Source organism: Micropterus salmoides, unplaced genomic scaffold, assembly GCF_014851395.1.
Source record: "Micropterus salmoides isolate LMB-PRFRI ecotype aquatic unplaced genomic scaffold, ASM1485139v1 Ms_hic_scaffold_1, whole genome shotgun sequence".
Taxonomy (NCBI): domain Eukaryota; kingdom Metazoa; phylum Chordata; class Actinopteri; order Centrarchiformes; family Centrarchidae; genus Micropterus; species Micropterus salmoides.
The window spans coordinates 50,575,980-50,599,671 of NW_024040040.1; the positions used below are offsets into that span (position 1 = coordinate 50,575,980).

Genomic DNA, 23,692 nt, shown 5'->3' on the forward strand with positions numbered 1-23,692 from the left:
ATCATGACTTTTCTTAGCTGATGGTATTTGTTCCAGTTGTTTAAATTGTTTTATCTTTTGGATTTATTTACTTATTTGTTTTTACTGCAACACACCTTGTAACAGTGTTTTGAAAGGTGCAATACATTTCAAAAAGTGATTTTAATGAAATGTTAAGGACTGTGAGAGGATGTTGACTGACCTACAGTCAAACCCAAGCTTCAACAATCAATACTTGGCTAAGTATTGAAAGATTTCCGATTCATGATGTCAGTACTGTGAGTACACTTGTAGTTTCCAGGTATAACAAGTCAGACCAGTTAGCCAGTCTTAGTGAAATTCACTAAGTTAGCACTGCTGATTTATTTTGTTTAGTTCATCAAACAGTGTCGACAGAGGAAGTTTAACAGAAGGATGACTGGGGGGATCAGGTGTGTCGTGTTGTGGTCCTGACCTTTCTGCTGAGTCTCGCAAGAGGAGGTGAGTGAGGCGTTCACAGCCCATCTGATCTTATTCTAAACATAAATCACAGAGGTGTTTAAACTTGGTGCATTAGTGTCATGATTATTTTCACTAAAGAAAGGAAGCACATCAGGAAAAACAATAAACAAAGATGAATTTATAGTAAAACTTAAAGGTCTGTTGACCCAAAGTCACAGAAAGAAGAACGAGGTGTCCAGCTGTTCAGATATTTTTGATGTTATGTGCCACTGTTTTAAGATATTTTCCTCTGAAACGATAGGTGATAAACAGGAAGTTTCACATGAAAACTCTCATGTCTGTCTGATGTTTATAAAAAGCATTATGTTTCCTTTTATGCCTGTGGAGTGTGAGGTCTCAAAATCTTGGCACGTAATATAGCCACTGTATGCCGATGACTTCATACTACACCTCTGTGTTTTTATGGTCGCATCAGGCAATCAAATGGAAATTTTATGGACACATTTACCCAAGATTGAACCTGACATATTTTATATCTTTGGAAACTTGAGGATCTCCACTAGACTTTAAAAGAAAGATCTGCTGGCTTGAACGTTGTTTTGCTGCAGAGTATGACTTTGTTTAAACTGACCCACCAGGTCACTGAGGTTCCAATTATTTTTATATACTATAGTAAAAACAAATCTGTTGTAAAGGAGGAAAAGACTGAGAGCATCATCTTGTCTACAACTTTAACTGGTATCCTGCTGAACCTGTCTTGATACATTCCTCCAAAACAGACTGAAGCCTGAACTGAGTACTTTCGTTTTCCAGTTGAGTTAAAGAGAAACCAGCAGGTAGCAGAAACTGCAGCTGTTACTAAAAAACAAAGTGCAGAAACTCCATCAACAAAAAGTAATTAAATGTTGCTGCCAGGACCTGTGTCACTCATCTTATAGCATTTTATGATTTTTGCCCACTTTCAAATCTGTGTTAATGTTTTTCATACATTTATATATCTAAATCCTTTTTCAGTGTATTTTATAGTTTTGTCTTTCCAAAAGTACTAACAGTTTGTATTTAGTTATTTTATTATTTAGCTATGCAAGAAAGTGAATGTGCATGTGTACAGTAAGTACAAGTAAATGTGTATATATTACTGTGTCCACTGAATGAATCTGTATGTTTTTAAGCAGGCTTTGAAAACATGCACATATGACTTTATATGTGTATATTGTGTTCATCATTACTGGCAGCAGTGAGCAGCATTATTATGGTTATTATAAGAGCTTCAATTATATTTAAAATATGTAGACAAAAATCTATATTTAAAACAATATAGTTCTTATACCTCCATCTTTACACTTTTCTCTCAACCGCAACAACCTCCATAATTAAAATCACAAGGCTGCCCTCTACAATCACTCCTGAAACTGACTGTCAGGCCCTTCAATGCATTTTAACACCTTACAGACACATTTCATCACATGCAGTCCTGCTTCTTCTAAAACTATAACTCTAAAAAGGCCTAAAAGCTGCAAAGATCAGTCAGGCCAGATCTGTGTCTTCTTCTACATCAGAGGCTTCCAACCTGGAAGATGAGATTCCCCAATCTGACAGTCTGCAGGATGATTAGTTTGGAAAGAGGACGAAACGTCATATGCTGCATAAAATGTGGTTTATTTTTTACTTTACCAATGCGTGTTTTGTCTTGTGAAAAGCTTTTATTGAGGATTCTTGGTTGTATTATTTTTATGTTGTTTGTTGTAATTTATGTTCTTGTTGTTATAATTTTCTTTGTTTGCTGTACAGCACCATTTTACATTGTTTTGTTAAGTGCTCAATAAATATATTGGTTTGTTATGTATTGTTACAACACAAATTTGGGCAAAGTGGGCAAAATAAAAAGTTTACTTTTTGATGAAAGTAGCTTAATAAAAGACACATTTCAGTAATGTTAGTGAATATAAATAAATGTGGTTAAACACATCACTTGGATTCAGTCATTTTACCTGATGTGTTGCAGATGTTGAGATCTCCTGTGTTTTCATGCAAAGTTGCATCTTACCGTGCACTTTTCGGGCCGGCTCTGACGTGGTCATCCATTGGATTCAGGTGACAGGAGACACTCCTGTTCACTCCTACTACCACAACCAAGACCAGCTCGCATACCAGGGCCAGAATTTCGGCGGCAGGACATCACTGTTCAAGGACCAGATCTCCAGAGGAAACGCCTCGCTCCAGCTGACAGACGTGCAGGTTCAGGACCAGGGCAGATACAAGTGCTACACCAGCACCGTCAGAGGAAACAAGGAGTTATTTATCAACTTAAAAGTGGCTGAAGAAACACAAGGAGAGAAAGAAACCATCAAATACAACACAAATTTAACTGGTGTGTATTTTCCAGTTTATTAGGTTATTAAAACAACAGTCCTCCTTCAGGGAGGTCATAATGTATTTGATAAAAATGTTTTAGAGACGTGTTGATTCAACTGGATGATCAGTTTGGAATGATGTTTCTGATATTTAGCCTCTCCTCACTGATGTACTCTATATGGGTTGAACAAAATAACAATTTCTTTATGGTTTTGCTGGCAGTGTGTTGTGCTGTTACTGCCACACATAAACATACGTTTTCTCCCAATGCCATATGAATAACTTACATACATTATACACCTACATATTCCACACTAATGACATACACTATTGTATGTACTAACTGGTGTCCCACAACAAATCGATGAGCTACTCAGAGCTGCAAAACATGAAGCCATGAAACATGAAGTTTTGTGGGTGAAACAGCTCCAGAAGTGGTGCTAATTAGCAGAGTTTCAGGAGCGGGACCACACATCAAGCACATCATCGCCAGCATTTCCATAAATACCCACACGTCCTAAGTCCTCCCCTTCACCCTCGTATCCTGCATACCTCCCTCCCACCCTTTTCTCTGTCCTGCTTCCTGATCTCCTTCCTCCTCTTTGACAGTCTCTTTACTTGATGTGTTGCAGATGCTGAGGTCTCCTGTGATATCATGCAAAACTGCATCTTACCGTGTAGCTTCCAGGGTGGCAAAGATGTGGTCATCCACTGGATTCGGGTGACAACAGGAGACACCCCTGTCCACTCCTACTACCACAACCAAGACCAGGGCCAGAACTTCGGAGGCAGGACATCACTGTTCAAGGACCAGATCTCCACAGGAAACGCCTCGCTCCAGCTGACAGACGTGCAGGTTCAGGACCAGGGCAGATACAAGTGCTACACCAGCACCATCAGAGGAAACAAGGAGTTATTTATCAACCTAAAAGTGGACGGTACGAGAAACACATTGGGAAAAAAGATACAAGCAAATACAAAAATAATTTAACTGGTGTGTATTTTCCAGTTTATTAGGTTTTTAAAACAACAGTCCTCAGGAAGGTCAGAAGGTTTTTGTTGAAACTGTTTCAGATATGTTGATTCAACTGTATGATCAGTTTGGAGGATGTTTCTGTTATTTAGCCTGGCGTCACTGAGAAGCTCTATATCGGTTGGACACAATAGTAGAAACAATTTCTTTGTTTTCTCTGTAAGTGTGTTTAACATTGTGATGATTCAGTAGTTCTAATTGCACTTGTTGAAGTTCAACAAACTCTTTTTCTGTTTTAGACCCTTCAAAAATGCAGGAAAACACATTACTTGGAGAGTTTGCAATCATTGTGGTTTTAGCACTTATTGGATGGCTGGCAGCATTCTGTATATACAAGAAAAATGCAGAGACCACAGATCAGACAGGATTAAGTGACCAAGCTGAGTAAGTATTTTCTCTGTCTTTAATACAATAGCACTACTCTACTGAAATTAACTGACTATGTTAAAGCAGAACACTGTCATAATTTTATTACTATGACATTGAATTTCCCAAAAACATGTTGTAGGACATTAGACATTAATCAATAACTTTTATGCGTGACTGTATTGCTGATGACTTGTGATGCAAGTCGTATTTATTATATTTATATAAATATATTATATTATAATTATTATTATAATTATATAAATAATAAACAAAACGTACATTGTTTTTATTGTCTTGATTGGTGAGATGAAGACAAATCTTCTGCTCTGGTGCAACAATAAAACTCTATTCTATAATAATCAATTTATCCTCCCTCTTCAGTAAAAATCTATATTCAATTTTTCATTTTCAATTTTGTTTACAGATCATCAGAGTTAATGCCACTGAAAGGCTAGAAGAAATGGAGAAAATATAAGCAGAAGACAAATAAATAGTCAAACCTCTCCACTAACGATTAAATGACACTTGATGCACTTACCGTATTTGTTTCTGGGAACATAAACCTGAAGAAAGAGCGTTCATGCTGAAACAAGACCTTCAGTTCTGCGTTTTGGAGCCGTTCAGCAAACATCTTATCCAAATTGATCAATGGAGGAGTCGCACTACACTGCTTCTTCATTACAATGCAGACCCGTATACAAGACAGGGATGTTTTATGAGACTCCGGCTGGTGAAGTGAATGAATTCTAAAGTAGTATATTGCGCACGTTTAATCTAAATGTACTGCTATATACACAAAAGTGCAATAACATGTGGTTTGTAAACACTTAAGGGTGCTTTTTACCAGCAGTATTCTCTTTACACAGTAGCAATAAAATATTTCTGGTAAATCTCAACTTAAACATTAATGTAATCAAATCAAGTTACCGTCAGAGTCCAGTTTTCTTGTTTTCAGCAGGTATCTTTTTTCAGGGAGCAGCAGAAACAGTCTGTGTTCAGCAGCAAGTTTCCCTGTCAGAGTGAGGTGAAGTGCTCGAGCACAAGGTGCAGCGACAAGCCGGTGCATTCCTGTGAAACTGTTGCGGTTGTGCGCGCCTCGTGCACACGCCCACACGCCGGGATAGTTGAATTGTCTTTTTGTAGCAACGCGCAGCACAAATCATATGTTAAAGCGATCATAACGCGTTAACGTGCCCAGCCCTAACTAAAATATATGATGTAATGCAATATAAATAAGGCCGTGTGATGGATTGGCGACCTGTCCAGAGTGTACCCCGCCTTTTGCCCTGCTAGGATTGGCTCCAGCCCGCCGTGACCCTGTACGCAGGATAAGTGGTTGACGATGGATGGACAATATAAATAATATACGTTATTTGCTGTATGAGGTAAAAAGTCTATGAACCTTTTGTCGAGAAGTTTTATTTTACAAATAAAAAAAAATCTGTTTTGAATTATTCATTTTTGTCCTGTTTGAATAATTTAATGGTAAAGATCATGTTGTTGGGCGCAAAGCTACAGAAGAGGTTTAGGGCCACATGTGAAGATTATGAGGCAGATAAACCTTTCACGTGTGGCCCTCATCCTCTTCTGTACAACCCTCATATCTACACATGGATTTTAGATGATGGCAGTGCATTATTGGTTTTAACCAGGAGGGTTTGAAATGGTTATATTTGTGCTGAAAAGAAGACCAAGTTTCTCAAACCACAAACTGTCAGGTGAAGTAAAAACTGGAGTTATGAGGTCTTCACACAATAACTCTGATAAAATAAGCCCAACTTTTACTCTGAATGCATGTAAAATTACCTATTTTACACCTTTACCTTTACTACAGTAAAGGAGTATTTTCATATGTACTCAGAAATACTACTTGTACTGTATTACTGTAATTCTAGAAATCTGCCCTAACGCAGACTGCAGGTCACATCGGAACACAACACAGCCTGTTATCATTCATGTCCAAATCAACAATATTTTTCTTTTCTTTAGATGGACATTTGCAGCCTTACAGCTATTCAAATTATTAATTATATGATTTATATAACCCCCTTCCTCAGCCTTACTGGAACTAAATTATATAGTTCAAAGTTCTCTCACAGTAAATGTACAACGTAAACAGACAACTTTGGTTATTATTAATGATTGCACAGCAATAGTCTCCTACTGAACAGTGAGATAAAGCAAACAATGCCATTCATGCCCTAAATCAGAAAATGAATTAAACAAAGGCAACACAAATGAGGTAATCGAGCTAGTGTTGTGATGGTGCTATCACAAGCAGTGGTTGAAGATGTGAAAAATGATGTAAGTACATCCAGTGCTCTAAGTGGAACAAAATAAGGTGCGAGTACTGACCTGATTCTGACATGTCTCCAGCGTCCCCAATGAAAATGACACCTAGGCTATGTGTCAACACTTTTAAATGTCCCGCTCCATCCAGGCTGTGATTGGTCGGTTGCAGAGTCTATGGAGTTGCTCTGCCCCATCGAAAAGTGTCTTCCCTTTTCTAATCCCATAAAGGTATAACTCGCTAAGTATTATGACGTCTTGTTTTTGATTATATTCTAACATCATTTCAGGGGTAGCATATTCTGATACACTGATATCAAATAATGCTCCCACTACAGAAATTGTACCACTATACTCACTCCATGTGTACTGAAAGGAGATGGGGAGCATGTTGAAATACTATATTATGACATCTTCATTTAAGATATCAGGGGTAGCATATTCTGATGGACTAATAAAGATTTTATTTTTTGATATTGCTGACGATCAGCCACTGTCTCGACGGCATGCCCAACAGCAAGGTTGCACAGATTTATGGCCGTGGAAACAGACCACGCTTGTGGGTCCTACGCTTGCGCAGAACCGCTAAATAGCACATCTCGATAGATATTATAAATAAACAGAACACCGGCAGTATGGTGGAAATAAAGTAGAGTCAAATGTTGAGTCAAATGTTGAGAAGCACTGAGTACATCAGAAAAATGTACTTGTGTATTTTGCATTTTCCTGCTGTGGGTTTTTAAGGACATCACATGTTTGTAGAGTCGCTGTCCTGTGAGAAACTTTTATCTCTAAACAGGCCTGTTTTCAGCTTTGTGATGATCCATTTTCCATATTATATTTAGGTTTATATAAATAAGGAGTTCAGAATATATATTGTTGATTATCCACATTAGTTATCAATCTATTTGTGTAACTTTGGTTGGTAGACTGACTTCTGTTTCAGGATTCTAATCTCGTTGGTTTTATTACAGGCGTGGACTCACAGCACGAGCAGACCTGGTACTACTAGTACTATAAATACCTCATATCCTTTACCAAGTCTGGACAGTAGATGGAGGCACAAACTGCTGTCGTTGCTTTCTGTTGCCTCAGTTAACCTCTTCTATATCTGTTTCAATCTTACTGAAACAAAGAAGGAAAGCATTTGTTTTTGATTATTGAATGATTTTGTTAATTTATCTTCTGAGTCAGAAAATATTGCTCTTTGCTACGTGGATGATCTGTATGTATTTTTAAAGCCAGGTACTGTGACCTTTATTATGTTCAGCCTTACAGAAATTAATAACAGGTGTGCAAACATTTCCTGCAGATGACTCTGAATCAAAAATATTTATATTGCAATTACCTTTCCAGCCCTTCAGCACTAGCATCATACTCTCTGGTCGACTTATCTAATAAGGGCCCCATAATTTAGGTGGAGCCTACTTTGAGTCAGAGTTGTTTTCTGGTGCTCAGGTGAATTGAGTGCTACAGTACTCGTTCCTTTCATCTGCAGATCTAGAAAATGTCATCCAAGTTTTTATCTTTTCCAGACTCAACTATTGCAGTGCACTTAATGTCTGCATTTAAAGCAGCCAAAGAGTACATCTGCCACAAAACATTGCTGCTAAGCTTTTGAAACATAAGTGACTACATCCTTGATGCCCTTCACTGTGTGTTATCAGAGAATCGATTCTGAGAGGATGCTTTATTTATTCCAGCAACAGGTTACATCAGTGAATGGGTCTGGTTCTGGAAATTAATAAAGGAGAAATATCTTCAAATCAAATACTTCCAAATAAGTGTTTTCTATTCTAAATATTAAATATTCCAACAAATCTGATGGAAAACTTCCTTAAACTTGGTGTTCAAATAACGTATATTATTGACATAACCCATAATAGCATTCACTGATTCAAGGTAGCACATGGAAAGACACGGCAAAAAAAAAGAGAAACTGAGAAATATACAAAGGCCTGCAGGTAACAAGAAGCGTAATTGTCCTTGCTGGACAACGAAACTGTCTGTCGCTATTCTGCGATCTGGGAACACACATCTGGCTTTCCTACAATGAGACTTCATTTTTGTAAACAACCTCCATCACAGAGGGCCCCTCTCTGCCCAAGGGCCCCTGGGCGCTCAAATCCAGGTAATTTAGGCAGAAACAAACTAAGACATGAACACACAGCAACATAACAATCTGGCAAGGAACCAAGGAAGTGAACTGGTATAAATGATGAACAGCTGATGAGCGAATGGTGGAACAGGTGTGTAGATGGGTGGAGCAGTCAGGTCACGTGGAAAGGAGGGAAAGTCTGAGGGTGGCCTGGTGGACCGATTGAGGATGGCAGGTCTGAAGAGTTGAGAGAATCTGATCTGCTAACTCCCTATGAGCCTTATCGCTGCTTCAGATCCTCCAGCAGGGCCCTACTAATGCAACAAAATCTTAGCTAGTCATTGAAGCTCATGGCTTTTGATGGTATTTGTTGTAGTTTTTTAAATTGTTTTATCTTTTATGTTTTGGATATATTTACTTAGCCTATTATTTTTTTTACTGCAACACACCTTGTAACTGTGTTTTTGAAAGGTGCTATAGGCATATACCTTTTAAAAAAGAGTGAGAATGAAAGAATAGATTGTTAAAGGGTGTTGACTGACCCACGCAAGCTTCAACGGGGAGCCTGAAGTATTTGAAATATTTCCTAGACAGCTGATTCATGACATCAGCACAGTAACAAGTCAGACCAGTTGGACTGCTTTAGTAAAATTCACTAAGTTAGCACTGCTGATTTATTTCATTTAGTTCATCAAACAGTATCGACAGAGGAAGTTTAACAGAAGGATGACTGGGGGGATCAGGTGTGTCGTGTTTGTGGTCCTGACCTTTCTGCTGAGTCTCGCAAGAGGAGGTGAGTGAGGCGTTCACAGCCCATCTGATCTTATTCTAAACATAAATCACAGAGGTGTTTAAACTTGGTGCATTAGTGTCACGATTATTTTCACTAAAGAAAGGAAGCACATCAGGAAAAACAATAAACAAAGATGAATTTATAGAAAAACTTAAAGATCTGTTGACTCAAAGTCACAGAAAGAAGAACGAGGTGTCCAGCTGTTCAGATATTTTTGATGTTATGTGCCACTGTTTTAAGATATTTTCCTCTGAAACGATAGGCGATAAACAGGATTTTATTTGTGCTACTTAATGACAAGTGACAACTCTTCAGGTCTGTCTGATGTTTATAAAAAGTATTACATTTCCTTTTTTGGACACAGTTACCCAAGATTGAACCTGACATATTTTATATCTTTGGAAACTTGAGGATCTCCACTAGACTTTAAAAGAAAGATCTGCTGGCTTGAACAATGTTTTGCTGCACAGTATGACTTTGTTTAAACTGACCCACCAGGTCACTGAGGTTCCAATTATTTTTATATACTATAGTAAAAACAAATCTGTTGTAAAGGAGGAAAAGACTGAGAGCATCATCTTGTCTACAACTTTAACTGGAATCCTGCTGAACCTGTCTTGATACATTCCTCCAAAACAGACTGAAGCCTGAAGTGAATACTTTCGTTTTCCAGTTGAGTTAAAGAGAAACCAGCACGTAGCAGAATCTGCAGCTGTTACTAAAAAACAAAGTGCAGAAACACCATCAATAAAAATTCATTAAATGTTGCTGCCAGGACCTGTGTCACTCATCTTTTAGCATTTTATGATTTTTGCCCACTTTCAAATCTGTGTCAATGTTTTTCAGCCATTTCTATATTTAAATCCTTTTTCAGTGTGTTTTATATTTTTGTCTTTCCAAAAGTAATAACAGTTTTTATTTAGTTATTTTATTATTTAGCTATGCAGTAAAGTGAATGCGCATGTGCACCGTAAATAAAAGTAAATGTGTATACAGTATATGACTGTGTCCACTGAATGAATCTGTATATTTTTGAGCAGGCTTTGAAAACATGGTGAGCAGCATTTTTTAAATTATGGTTATTAAAAATGAAAGTGTTTCTAATTTGCTATGCAAAATATGTAAACAAAAATTTATATTTAAAACAATGTACACTGAACAAAAGTAGAAATGCAACACTTTTGTTTTTGACCCCATTCATCATGAGCTGAATTCAAAGATCTAAGACTTTCTCTATGTACTCAAAAGGCCTGTTTCTCTCAAATAGTGTTCACAAATCTGTCAAAATCTGTGTTAGTGAGCACTTCTCCTTTGCCGAAATAATCCATCCACCTCACAGGTGTGGCATATCAAGATGCTGATCAGACAGCATGGGTATAGCACAGGTGTGCCTCAGGCTGGCCACAATAAAAGGCCACTCGAAAATGTTATTCGTCCATCTTTACACTTTTCTCTCAACTGCAACAACCTCCATAATTAAAATCACAAGGCTGCCCTCTACAATCACTCCTGAAACTGACTCTCAGGCCCTTCACTGCATTTTATGACCTTACAGAAACATTTCATGTGTCTTCTTCTAAATCAGAGGCTTCCAACCTGGAAGATGAGATCTCCCAAAGGTCAATAATTCTGACAGTCTGCAGGATGATCAGTTTGGAAAGAGGACGAAACGTCATATTTTTGCTGCCTAAAATGTGTTTTATTTTTTGCTTTACCCATGCTTGTTTTGACTTGTGAACTTTGTCTGACTTTAAAGAGGTGGGACTATGCTCACTTTCTGGTTCAAAGTCTTATTAATGTGTTGTACCAGAACAGGTTTACATGGTTTAATTTTCAAACAGCATCATATTTTTTTGTCATACTGCACATTGCTGCAGCTCCTCTTTTCACCCTGTGTGTTGAAGGCTTTGTTTTAACCATAGAGTGATACATCTTGTCTCTAAATGATCTTTGTTGGGAGTTGCACACCCTCAGTTCTTAGTTAAGGACTACTAGCTTGGATAACTTGGATTCAGCTGCCATTTTACCTGAACTGAACTTTGACAGACATCTCTTTACCTGATGTGTTGCAGAAGTTGAGGTGTCCTGTGTTTTCATGCAAAGCTGCATCTTACCGTGCAGCTTCCAGGGTGGCGCTGATGTGGTCATCCACTGGATACAGGTGACAACAGGAGACACTACTGTCCACTCTTACTACCACAACGAAGACCAAACTCACACACCAGGGCCAGAACTTCGGAGGCAGGACATCGCTGTTCAAGGACCAGATCTCCAGAGGAAACGCCTCGCTCCAGCTGACAGGGGTGCAGGTTCAGGACCAGGGCAGATACAAGTGCTACACCAGCACCATCAGAGGAAACAACGAGTTATTTATCAACCTTAAAGTGGACGGTACGAGAAACACAAGGAAAGAAACAAACCATCAAATACAAAACAAATTTAACTGGTGTGTGTTTTCCAGTTTATTAGTCCTGTAATAAATCGTCCTTCAGAAAGGTCATCATGTTTTTGATAAAATTTTTTAGAGACATGTTGATTCAGCTGGATGATCAGTTTGAAAGATGTTTTTTTAGCCTGTCCTCACTGATGTACTCTATATGGGTAGAAAAAAGTAACAGAAACAATTTATTTTTTGTTTTTGCTGGTAGTGTGTTGTGCTGTCACTGCCACACATAAACATAAGTTTTGTCCCTATGCCACATGAATAATGGCATACTATCATACACATACATATTCCATACTGAAAACATACACTACTGTATGTACTAACTGGTGTCCCACAACAGAAATCAAGGAGCTACTAACGGCAGCAAAACATGAAGCCATGAAACATGAAGTTTTGTGGGTGAAAGAGCTCCAAAAAGATAATTTAATCAAGACTCTGCCTTCATCATGCAGATGCAGCTCCAGTGAACCCAACATCAGCCCTCCCTACTCCTACCGAACACACAGATGAAGAAGACAAAGGTGAGCAGTGTTTTGCAAATAGTTAGTTTTACACAGAGCAATCAATGAAGCTGGTTAAACCCTCCTATAGCAAGAGATCATTCAAAATAAATAACTCATTGTTATCATGAAATAATCTGAGTGAGGAGTTGCCGCTTTTCTATTTTTATATTATTGTAATACTAGATATATTTTGAGATGGAGCCAAAACATAACTTTTACTTTGCTGTGATTTTTAATAAACATTATTAAACCCACCTAACATTGTGACGCTTCAGTAGGTCTAATTGCACTTGTTGAAGTTCAATTTCAAAAACAAACTCTTTCTGTTTCAGACCCTCCAGCTGAAGGACAAATGCAGGACAACATATTAATTGCAGTCGTTGTCGTTGTCGCAGTCATTGTGGTTTTAGCAGTCGGAGGGCTGGCAGCATTCTGTATATACAAGAAAACCAATGTGTGTAAAAAAGGCAGAGAGACCACAGATCAGACAGAATCAAGTGACCAAACTGAGTAAGTATTTCCTCTGTCTTGAAAACAATAGCTCTTCTGCACTGTAATGAACTCCGTTTGAGCTATGACCATGTTTAAGCCCTGTCGTCATTTAATTACTATAATGACATTACATTTCCCAAAAACATGTTTTAGGACATTAGACATTAATCAATTACTTTTACCCATGTTGACTATATTGCTGATGACTTGTGATACAAGTTGTGTTTATTATTTATTTTGTGTTCTGTCCATTGTTTCACTGTGTTTATTATTCTTTATTGTCTTGATTGGTGCAACAATAAAGCTCTATACTATAATAATCAATTTAGCCTTCCCTTCAGTTAATATCAATATTAAAAGCTTTCTTCTAGCTCAACTAAAAGGACGACCTAAATAACTCGACACAGTTGTGATGAGGATTCATACTCAAGACACATAAATGAGAGATTATTTTGAGCTTGATGTGTTTCAGCACTGAATTTCACTTAATTTTGTTTACAGATTGCAAGAGTTGACTCAAAACAAAGGATAAAAAAGAAACAAGCAAACAACCTTCAGTTCTGAAACAAGACCTTTTCATTTTATCCAAACTGAGGACGAGGACACGTTGCTCTGAGACTGTGAGGCTCTGCACTACAAAATGCTTTGCAGGGATGTTTTATGAGACTCTGGCTGATGAAGTTCAGCATGCTGTTCCTGCTCTACTGTTGGACTGAAGCAGAGGCTGGACTGCAAATGAACTGTTTTCAGGCAGTTCAGAGCAGAGTTTCTCTGTGGGAGATGGGAACTCCCTTTGGGCTTTTTCACTTTGCAAACCTATTACATGCACAACAAATATATATAACTCAATAAATGAGAGGGAAAAGCCAAAAAGCAGAATACCACCTCTTTAAATAAAAAGTTGCACAACATGTAACTACTTTTCTTTCCTGCAGACTTACTCTGTCAAAAAATGAAGGAAGACGCCTTAATTACAAGTTGTATTTTGTTTATTTTTATTTTTATGTACGAAGAGTTTTGTTTTTCAAATTTTTAGTAATGAACAGTTAATGTTTTATTTTTATGAACTTTTTGTTGTAAACTTTTGTTCTTTGTTTTACTTGTATAAAAATCTGTTTTGAATTATTTGTCCCGGTTTGAATGATTAAATGGTAAAGATCATGTTGTTGGTGTTGAGCGCAAACCTCATATCTCCACATGGATCTTAGATGAGGGATTACTGGTTTCATCCATGAGGAATTTAAATGGTTTCATTTGTGCTGGAAACAAAAGTTTATCAAACCACAAACTATTTAATCTGTCAGATGAAGTAAAAACTGGAGTTACAAGGTCTTCACACATTAACTGATAATGTAAGAACGCCCCATAGTGACAAAGTAAATCTAACTTTCACTCTGAATGCATGTTGTTGGGAAGGTTACTGTGGAAATGTAATAGGTTACAGACAGGGATGTACTGGGATGAAATTCAGCCTGGGACTTTGAGACGGAGAGGCCTTTTATGCAAGCGCCCTTTTGGGGGAGGGCATAAATATTTTTTTGCAGTTATTTTAATACGTGTTAGTGTTGTTGTTGTTGTATACAGTAATTCAGATTATGCTGAAGACCTTCAATAAACTTCAGGATGACACCTGCCTCTTCAGTTTGTATAAGCAAGGCAGCTCTGCACTGAACAAGACCAGATCAGGCAAGCCTGAGTCAGTCAGAGGGCTAAAATGCTAAAATATACTCAAAAACTACATGCATGTGTAGTGGTGTGTATTTCTATGCAGGCTTATAGGTGTTTAGCCTTGCTCTTGAACGCACCTCTAGAGCATCAAATTAGCTCCACCCAGATCAAACACCCTCATTAGCTGTAGTTCCCTGCCTGTTGGTTGCCACATGAACCCTCTGTGACGTTTAGCAGTCTGCTGCCTGCCTGTTTTATGTGGTTTGGCTGATTTCAAGGTTCCCTGTCTGGAGTGGCGTGATATTGTTCCTTACAGAGCACCCTGTGTTAAGGTTGTCAGCTGCTGTTTTGCCATTGTTAAATTAGGATTTTAACAATTGTTGTGAACCAACAGTGTGGATTCGTGCATTTTATATCAAATAAGTTTGGACTACTCCAAATCCTTTTCTCTCCCTGAGAGAAGGAGGAGGGGGTTTGGGATATCAACTCAACAGACGGCAGGAAACTCTAAACTGCCCCCACACGCGTAACCACGGCAACTGACCTTGCTCTTTGTTTAATTACCTCACATCAAAGGATATTCTCCTCTTCACGCCCAGGTGTGAGGAAACTCCAGACACCAGGAGGACAGCCCTGAACTCCTTTGTGTAAACAAAAGAGTACTCCCCTCAAGACTCAAAGCATTACCTTGTTTAATTAAATAATCTTTTAGTTACTTGATTACGTTTGCCTCCGTTTGAGTAGTTATGTTACCATGTTGGTGTATTTGTTGTTAAAGAATCTAAATAAGTTAATTTTGCAGTGTTTTAATTTTCAGCAAGGTCACCTGACTTTATTCATTTTTTTGTAACCAATGCTTTGTTCACAACACTTTCTGACACTTCCTTTAGAAATGATGATAAAGAAATGTCATCCTATACTCGATTAATTTTCAAGCTTGAATTTAAGGTTAAAAATGACTAAATTCCACAGCTCCTAAGAAGATTGTTTTGGGATTAATCAGAGCCATCGTCCTGTAACCCGAGCTCCCCCAAGTGGACAAAAGTATTGCCATCGTCTGAAATGCCTTTACAGTATAAATGTCACTCGGTATTTATCATGTCAAATAATCTGATGCCATTCGTGTATCTTGCTTATATTCTCTATGAATGTGTAACCGCCAATATATCCAGAAAGCTAGTTAAGTTCCTCTCATCTGTGATTCCTATGAAATGCTAACCTCTTAAGGTCTAACTACTGACAATTGTTTTCCTTTTATCAAAAGCTGAAAACTAAGGTTTGATTGTGGGAAGATATTTGATTACAATACGCGCAAATAGATTTTTGATTAACTTTAATATGTCTAAAGAAATACAGTCTCTCGAGAAACCGGAAACAAGCCCTCCCTCCGGGGAACAAAGGACTGCCCTCTGGGAACCACGCCCCAACAGACAAAACAGTGACACACGCGCTTGTTCGCTCTCTTGTCCTCTGTTTTGTTCATGGCTCTCCAATCGTGCCCCTCTCCCGGCAACGCCCTAAGATTCGACCCGGCGCAGCAAAAGCTTGTTCATTCAAGCCACACACGCGAAGTTCTTTACCTCGTTTAAGCAGCTTATTTGCGTTTTATTTTCTTTGGTTTTGTTAAAAGTTACCAGTCCGTTAAGTTACACTAGTTTAATTGAATATATAGCATCTATTTTACAGTTTAACAGTTTTATAGCACATTTGTCAAATTCTATAAATAGTTTTTACATTTTGAACTAGTGGGGCCCTTAAGTCATGCCAGATACTACCAGAGACAAGTCAATATGCTTTTAAATGACAACTTCATAATTTAAAGTGTTATGATAATCATTTGTTACCAAATCGTGGTTCACAAAATATAATAAAATAATTCTACTAAATACTGAGAAACAAAATTACCCTTTTAAAACCAAAGAAATTAAATTCTGAGTTGACAAGTCAGGGAAAAAAAACAAATAGATAAATATATACACAACATAACAATATACTCCCCTTATATAGATAACAAGCTATAATGTGTACATTTTAAAATAAGTAAAAACAAACATTTTCTGTAGCCCAGTAGGCAGGTCTCTTTTTGGCCTATTCATGTATAAGCCTACTTTAGTTCTTCACTATATTTAGAAAATATTAACATTAAATTAGTAAATTAGTGAAATTACTGCAACTGGCTGATACAGCTGAAGTCCTGCAGTATCGTTCATTGTCGACAGCACAATAACATGTTTGAAAGTCCTTCAAGATTTCAAAAATAGAAACTGGAAGAGGCCCAGTTAAGTGGAAAAGTCCTTGTTCTCTTCAACTGGCCATGCAGAAAGAGAGAATATTGAGTCCTACAGTCCACTCAGAGATTAAGTTGTATACTCTTTACTGTGACAGGAAGTCCGACTGCATCCTTAATTTCAATACAACACACTCCAAAAAGGTCAGTGTCTTCTTCAGTCCTTTAGGATGCTGGATTCCAAACAAAATATACGCACAGGAGGAGGCCCAGAGCCATGGAGATGTCCTCGCTCTCTTCTGTGTTAAACTGGCCATCGAGTTTGAGCCAAATGTGGTCACACTGCATAGGATGACCTTCCCTGAAGCCTTTACGCAGCATCTTAGGTATTGAGATGCCAGGAGTGCCGGTCTACGCATGGCCCTGGGGAAGAGAGGACAACAGCATTAACATCTTATCTCACATTTATTAGTCATGGTGTTCTTCACCAAATTTAATACCATTTCATATTTTTAATTAACGAGAGTTTTATGTTGTTATGTTGTCTGAAACACAGCTGTGGTTTCACACAAAGAGAGAGAAAAATTAAATTAAATATTAGCCGATAGCCCTATCTGCTGTCTAGTGATGACAAACATTAGAAACATAAATTAAGAATTTCTGCTAACTTTTAATAAACATAATATAAATACCAGACAAAAAGAAGAGTAGCTACACTAGCAGTAATGTTAAATTGTTAACAGTTTATAAAAATACAAGTTCACAAATTCACTAAAATATAATAATAAATAATGATAAATAGCTTATATAAATTAAAGCAACAATTAACCTAACTTTACAGTATTGTTTGCTTCCATTTCAGTGCACTTGTATAGAATTGTTTGACATAAGGCTACACTAGCTAATGTAACATATGCCTCTTGCGCTGTTCCACAGACTTCTATTCCTGTCATCATCACGCATAGACCAGTAAACTGAAATGTGCACATCCCACACAGAAATAATAGTAATCTCTTAAGGATTAGGACAACTGCACCAACTCCAGCACCCAGAACAAACTCATTTAAAATGGCTCACTTCAATGTGAGATCACTTTCAAGTAAGACTTTTATCTTAAATGATTTTATCTTGTCTGCAAATCTAGATTTTATGTTTTTAACTGAATCCTGGTTGCAGATGAATGACTATAACCAGCTAGCTGAACTGTGTCCGCCTCAATATGATTGTTTTAGTCAACCGAGGGTCAGTGGTCGTGGTGGTGGGCTAGTGAGCGTGTATAGGAAAAATTTTAAATGTCATCAAGTACGCTGTGATGAATTTAACTCCTTTGAAGTTCTCACTCTTAAAGTTGGAGGGCTGCAACCTATCATATTTGTTATAATTTATCGCCCCCCCAAAACCGCCTGGAGGATTTTTATCAGAAGTTCCTGAATTTTTATCTACTCTGGTTTTAAATTATGACAAAATTGTTCTTTGTGGCGATTTTAATATTCATGTTGATGACCCCAACAATGTTAATGCAACTGACTTTTTAAATATGGCCACTTCTTTTATCTTCAAACAACATGTCAAAGGGCAAACACATAACCGTGGTCATACACTGGACTTGGTTTTTACCCTGGGTGTCAGCATTTCCTCTGTGGAATTAGTGGACATGACCATATCTGACCACAGATGTATTGTTTTTAGCTGCGATTCGCCTGTTACTCATGCCGCCTCACCAAGCTCCGTGTGTTCTCGCATCTTTAATGAACAAAGTTTTGCGCAGTCTTTCAGAGTCAAAGCCAACACCTGTCTGATTCCAACACCAACAATCTGGTCGATCACTTAAATCATATCCGCTTGTCATCACTAAATATTACTGCTCCTCTAAAGGTTAGGCCTACGTCTAAAGCTAGTAAACAACCCTGGATAAATGACAGCATTCGCAGCCTAAAAAGGGAATGCAGGAAAGCATATCTCCGATGGAAAAAATCCAGTCTCCAAGTCCATTACCTCAGTCTGAAGGATTTATTAATTAACTACTGCTTTTGACACTCCTACCTGTAAAATAAAAGTTTTGCATGTCTGTAAACAACTATGTCTCTTCGTTCTGTCCAGTTAAATATGGTGTGCCTCAGGGGTCGGTCTTAGGACCCATTATGTTTTCCTTGTATCTGCTTCCCCTTGGACATATTATCCATAAACAGCTGCCAGGCTTTTAACCAGAACAAAGAAATATGACCACATTACTCCTATTTTAGCTTCATAACACTGGCTCCCAGTATGTTTTTGAATTTTGAAACTTTAAAATTCTATTGATCACTTTTAAAGCTCTTCATGGCCTCTCACCTTGTTATATTTCTGACCTTTTAGTCCCATACACACCAGCACGTACCTTGAGATCCTCGGGCAGAGGTCTGTTGTCTGTTCCAGAGTCTCGACTGAAAACTAAAGGGGACAGAGCGTTTGCTGTCAGGGCCCCGAGGCTCTGGAACAGCCTGCCCGAGGAAATCAGGTCGGCTGAGTCAGTGAACTCTTTTAAGTCCCTTCTTTAAACATACTTTTATAGGAGAGCCTTTCCCGATCTTATTTGACTTTATTTTATTGTATTTTACAATTTTCTTAAACGTGCATTTTAGTCTTTTCAATGTTTTTCATGCTTTTATCTTGTATTGTTTTTGTATTATTGTCTCTTGGGTATTATTTTCTTTACACTTGTTAAAGCACTTTGTAACTTGTTTTTGAAAAGTGCTCTACAAATAAAGATGATTATTATTATTATTATTATTACACGTGCAGCTTTAAAGCCCGTTACAATGGGAACTAACAAACATCCCTTCTTGGAGTCAACTAATGTTAGTTAGCAACAGCTAGCCGTTATCAGCCGTTAGCCCACCACCATCTGCTGCCTGTCACCACTATCAGGATATAAAAGAGATTAAAAGGGAGGATTACAGAACTGAATAACCCTCGTTACGCTAATTTAACGTTACACTTAATGGTTTGTGCAGCAACAAATATGCCTAATCGTATCAACATAATATTAACTTATCTTATTGAACATTAGAGTATCTTTAACGTTTGTATCATTAAAATACCAACGAAAGATTTCCCCTGATAAGCAAGTAACTCAACATTAATAGTCTGTTTCTGTGGCAGTTGGCGCTAAAACACTCACCTCAAAAATGTCTGCTTGTTGTCACTGTGAAGACGTGCTCTCTTTTTATGTAGCGCCTGTTCTGCGTGCGCTGGTCAAATGTTGCGGATCAAAAACTCACTTTAATGCTATGGTTTAATGGCAAGTCCTTGATGGTGGTCTCTGTAAATACTATTACAAAGATGTGGCTACTGTGTAAACCTGCTTTATATCAAAAGTGCAACGTTCACTATTATGAATCGGCACTAGATAAATAAAATGTATTTAATTTATTACAATGGTAATTTCAATATGAATCTGAGGATATTGAGAATGAATTTTATTCTGGGGATGTGTGGAATTATTCTTATGTCCTGTATGTGACATTAAAGGCCACACTGGAAATTAGTAGGCTACTGAATATTTGAGTGCAGTGCTTTACAGTAAGGCAGAGGCTTGCTTTAAAAAAAAATATATATATATATATATTATGTCAGCCTATGTAAATTACTTAAAACTTTTACTTACAGAATGTTTAATTTAGGCCTAAAAACATAAAGCCAATGCTTTTCTGAGGTCAAAGAGTCTCCTGTGGGGGCCCTGGAATATTTCCTTAGACATGTTGGGGGAGTTTGCAGGAAAAAAGGTTGAGAACCACTGCTTTAATATGTTATCATCAGGAAACATACATTCTTTAAGTGTTGTTGTTTCTTCAAAAGACTAAAAACAGAGTTTATAAAACCTCTTAAGAACCTTACAGGGGCTGAGCTGGTTCTTGGTAGCAGTGCTATATAGCACCTTAACCACCACAAAGAACCAACATATTTTGTGTGTCAGTACATTTACTCAAGTACATTCGAGGCACTTAAACTTGAGTATTTCCATTTTATGCTACTTCATAATTCTACTCCATTACATGTATAACAGCTTTAGTTACTAGTTACTTTTTTAGTTGTATAAGCTTATAAATTACAATTAACTGTTTGAAATTAACACCAACCTTTTTGGTTTGTGTCAGAGTTGCAGTTCCACCAAAGAGACACTTCCCCTCTAAATGTCTCACACGGTGTCATTTAAAGTACAGTTTAACAGTTTAGTTTAACAGTTTAGAAATAAAATTAAAAAATTCAAATGATCCAATAATTTACAAAACAGCAAAGATTAGAGAAAAGTTCAAAAATTTACACAGATTGTATCAGAACTTTATCTCATTTCTGGACCCCTAAGATTCATCTGGTGACCCTTCAGTGAGATGGCCCCCTAGGCTGGGAACCACTGGATACAGCTATCAAATAGTATATAAAGTAATGAAAACTAGCTCCACATCAAGCAGCCACAACAGTAAAATGCCAGGTTACTGCAGGGCTGATGAGTGAAGTGGGAACAGGTGTGTAGATGGGTAGAGCAGTCAGGTGATGTGGAAAGGAGGGGGAAGTCTGAGGGCTTCTGGTGGACAGATTGAGGATGGCAGGTCTGAGGAGTTTGGGGTTAAAGACAGAAACAGATGGAGAGAAGAAGGCTTTTTTTTTTTTTAGCAGATGGTATTTGTTGTGGTAATTTAAATTGTTTTATCTTTTATGTTCTTTGTTTCTGAAAGGTGCAATATTTTTTTTTAAAAAGGTGATAATTAAATGGATGTTAAAGATTGAGGCAATTAGTAGATGGCGGAGACATGGTTTCCATGTATTGCAAACACTTCAGATTGCCAGGTATAAAACGTCAGACCAGTAGGCTGGCCTTAGTGTGACATTCACTAAGTTACCACAGCTGATTTAATTCTTTCAGTTCATCAAACATTGTTGACAGAGGACGTTAACAGTCCTGTAAAATTCATGCAAAACGCCTATTCAAGGCATATCCAAAGTAAATTGAATGTAGTTCTTGAACCATTTGGAGTAAATGCACATGTAACATAGTTAAAGAGGTTCAGGTTAAATTCTACTAAATGGGATTACTGTGCCACCTGCTGTCATAAAGTTGTACCTGCAGCAAACTCTAGTAATGACGAAGGATTATGGGTAATCCTCAAAGCCACGGAGTAGTGATGGCAAGTTCGACTTTTTTGACAGACTCGTTCATTCAAATCTCGTTCATTAAAATGAACTAATCTTTTTTTGAGTCATTTTGTTCATTTGAACTAGGCTGGTTATTGTGGCGCTGCAGCCCTCTAGTGGGCGATTAAAAAAACAGCGCTGTTCTCAAACATGGAAGGCTGCCTGGCTTGCTTTAATTGACAAAGTATGATGCAAACATTCACCTCTTGATCACTCTCTATCATCATTATATAAAACCCCCTTGGGCCCACAACCAAATTCAAACCATGTAAAAACCACAGAAATATGTTGTCTATATGCAATCCACTACTCCGGCTAAATCCTTCCATTTTCACAATCTTTCCCGAGTATACAACCAGACCAGCATCATTATCTCTGACGTGCTCATTCATACAGCAGCCTAACGTCCCTATCCATGAGTAAAATATTAATATCAGATTTGCGTATATAGAAGTAATAAGCTTGATACACCATATGAATAAACACACTCATATTAAAACTCAACCAATTTAATAATAATCTGGATCAAGCCACCAAGTTCTCCAAAGAACTCCAGCACACAGAGAGTAACAGAGAAATATTAACACATTATATAAACGCAGCAGTTTGGCAGGTCTGGACGCAGAATGGGCCACATCAGGTCCGGATTCTGCAGACAGAGAAACACACATGAGCACATCGCTCTCAAACACTGCAGGTTGTTCACCAGTCACAAGCTGTGAAACAACAGCACGGCTCTGTTGGTAAATTAAAAGTAAAAGTTATGTTGTGTTCTCTGGCGGACCTGGATCAGCTGTTAGCTGTTTACAGAGCTAACATTGCTAGGTGGCTGTGTTTTAATCTTTTAATGACCGGGCACTCAGCCACAACTCAAGTCCAAGATCCTTCATGCATGCGTGAAAATGAACGCATTACTCACTGAGAAAACCCGTTCCCACTGAGTCATACACACAATTAGGTCTTATGAACGCCCCTGGTCTCCATTACACCGCTGATTTACATTACTGGATAGTGTGGTGTCCGAACGATAATGCTGCGTGATGTGTTGAGAAGAAATCCGCTTGACACTGTTCTTGATTATAAAAGTTTATTACATCAAAGAATTCAGCATCAATTACAAGCTCTGCAGCAGCTTGGAGAGTGACCCAGCCCGATGACCACTCTGTCTCTCTGTACATCGAACACAGCTTATATAGGACATGTTTAGGTCTCTGCTAAAAACCATATAAGGGCACAGTCCCTTCATACACACTAATCTCTACTCCCCCTACCACTGGGTCAGAGGTCAAATTTCATAGAAGGGTTCACTCTTTGCACACCCATCAATCATTACTTCCCCATAAGGGTTCACTGTCCCCATAAGGGTTCACTGTCCCCATAAGGGTTCACTGTCCCCATAAGGGTTCACTGTCCCCAGCTACAGAGCGTTTGCTGTCAGGGCCCCGAGGCTCTGGAACAGCCTGCCCGAGGAAATCAGGTCAGCTGAATCAGTGAACTCTTTTAAGTCCCTTCTTAAAACATACTTTTATAGGAGAGCCTTTCTCGATCTTATTTGACTTTATTTTATCCCTTTTATTTTATTCTATATTTTTTTGGGTATTAGCTATTGTCTTTACACTTGTTAAAGCACTTTGTAACTTGTTTTTGAAAAGTTCAAATAAAGATTATTATTATTATTTATATACAGTCAACAACAATAGTCAGTAATACAGTTTATATCAGTCTCGCGTTCACACAACTTACAGTTCTGCTTTCCAAGTCTTATTCTCCACAATAACAGTGAACATTTTCCACTGTACATTAAAACAAAATATGTTTCTCTGCAAA

The 23,692-nt window shown here is 37.9% G+C and overlaps 1 protein-coding gene across 1 annotated transcript; it reads left to right on the plus strand.

Annotated features, from left to right (window-relative positions):
* Nucleotides 1-335: 335 nt before the first annotated feature.
* LOC119896274 (CD276 antigen-like) lies at nt 336-5,060 on the plus strand. Its single transcript, XM_038709757.1, has 5 exons — nt 336-459; nt 2,426-2,791; nt 3,408-3,713; nt 4,048-4,192; nt 4,602-5,060. Exons 2-5 carry the CDS (start codon nt 2,449-2,451, stop codon nt 4,630-4,632), a joined length of 825 nt encoding a protein of 274 aa, XP_038565685.1. The 5' UTR covers nt 336-459; nt 2,426-2,448; the 3' UTR covers nt 4,633-5,060.
* The last annotated feature ends 18,632 nt before the right edge of the window (nt 5,061-23,692 follow it).

Bases quoted from the DNA above. Each gene is read 5' to 3' on its own strand.
- LOC119896274 (XM_038709757.1), top strand. From the start codon at position 2,449: ATGCAAAGTTGCATCTTACCGTGCACTTTTCGGGCCGGCTCTGACGTG. The intron at 2,792-3,407 runs GTGTGTATTTTC...GATGTGTTGCAG, and splicing joins ATACAACACAAATTTAACTG to ATGCTGAGGTCTCCTGTGAT. The intron at 4,193-4,601 runs GTAAGTATTTTC...TTTTGTTTACAG, and splicing joins GGATTAAGTGACCAAGCTGA to ATCATCAGAGTTAATGCCAC.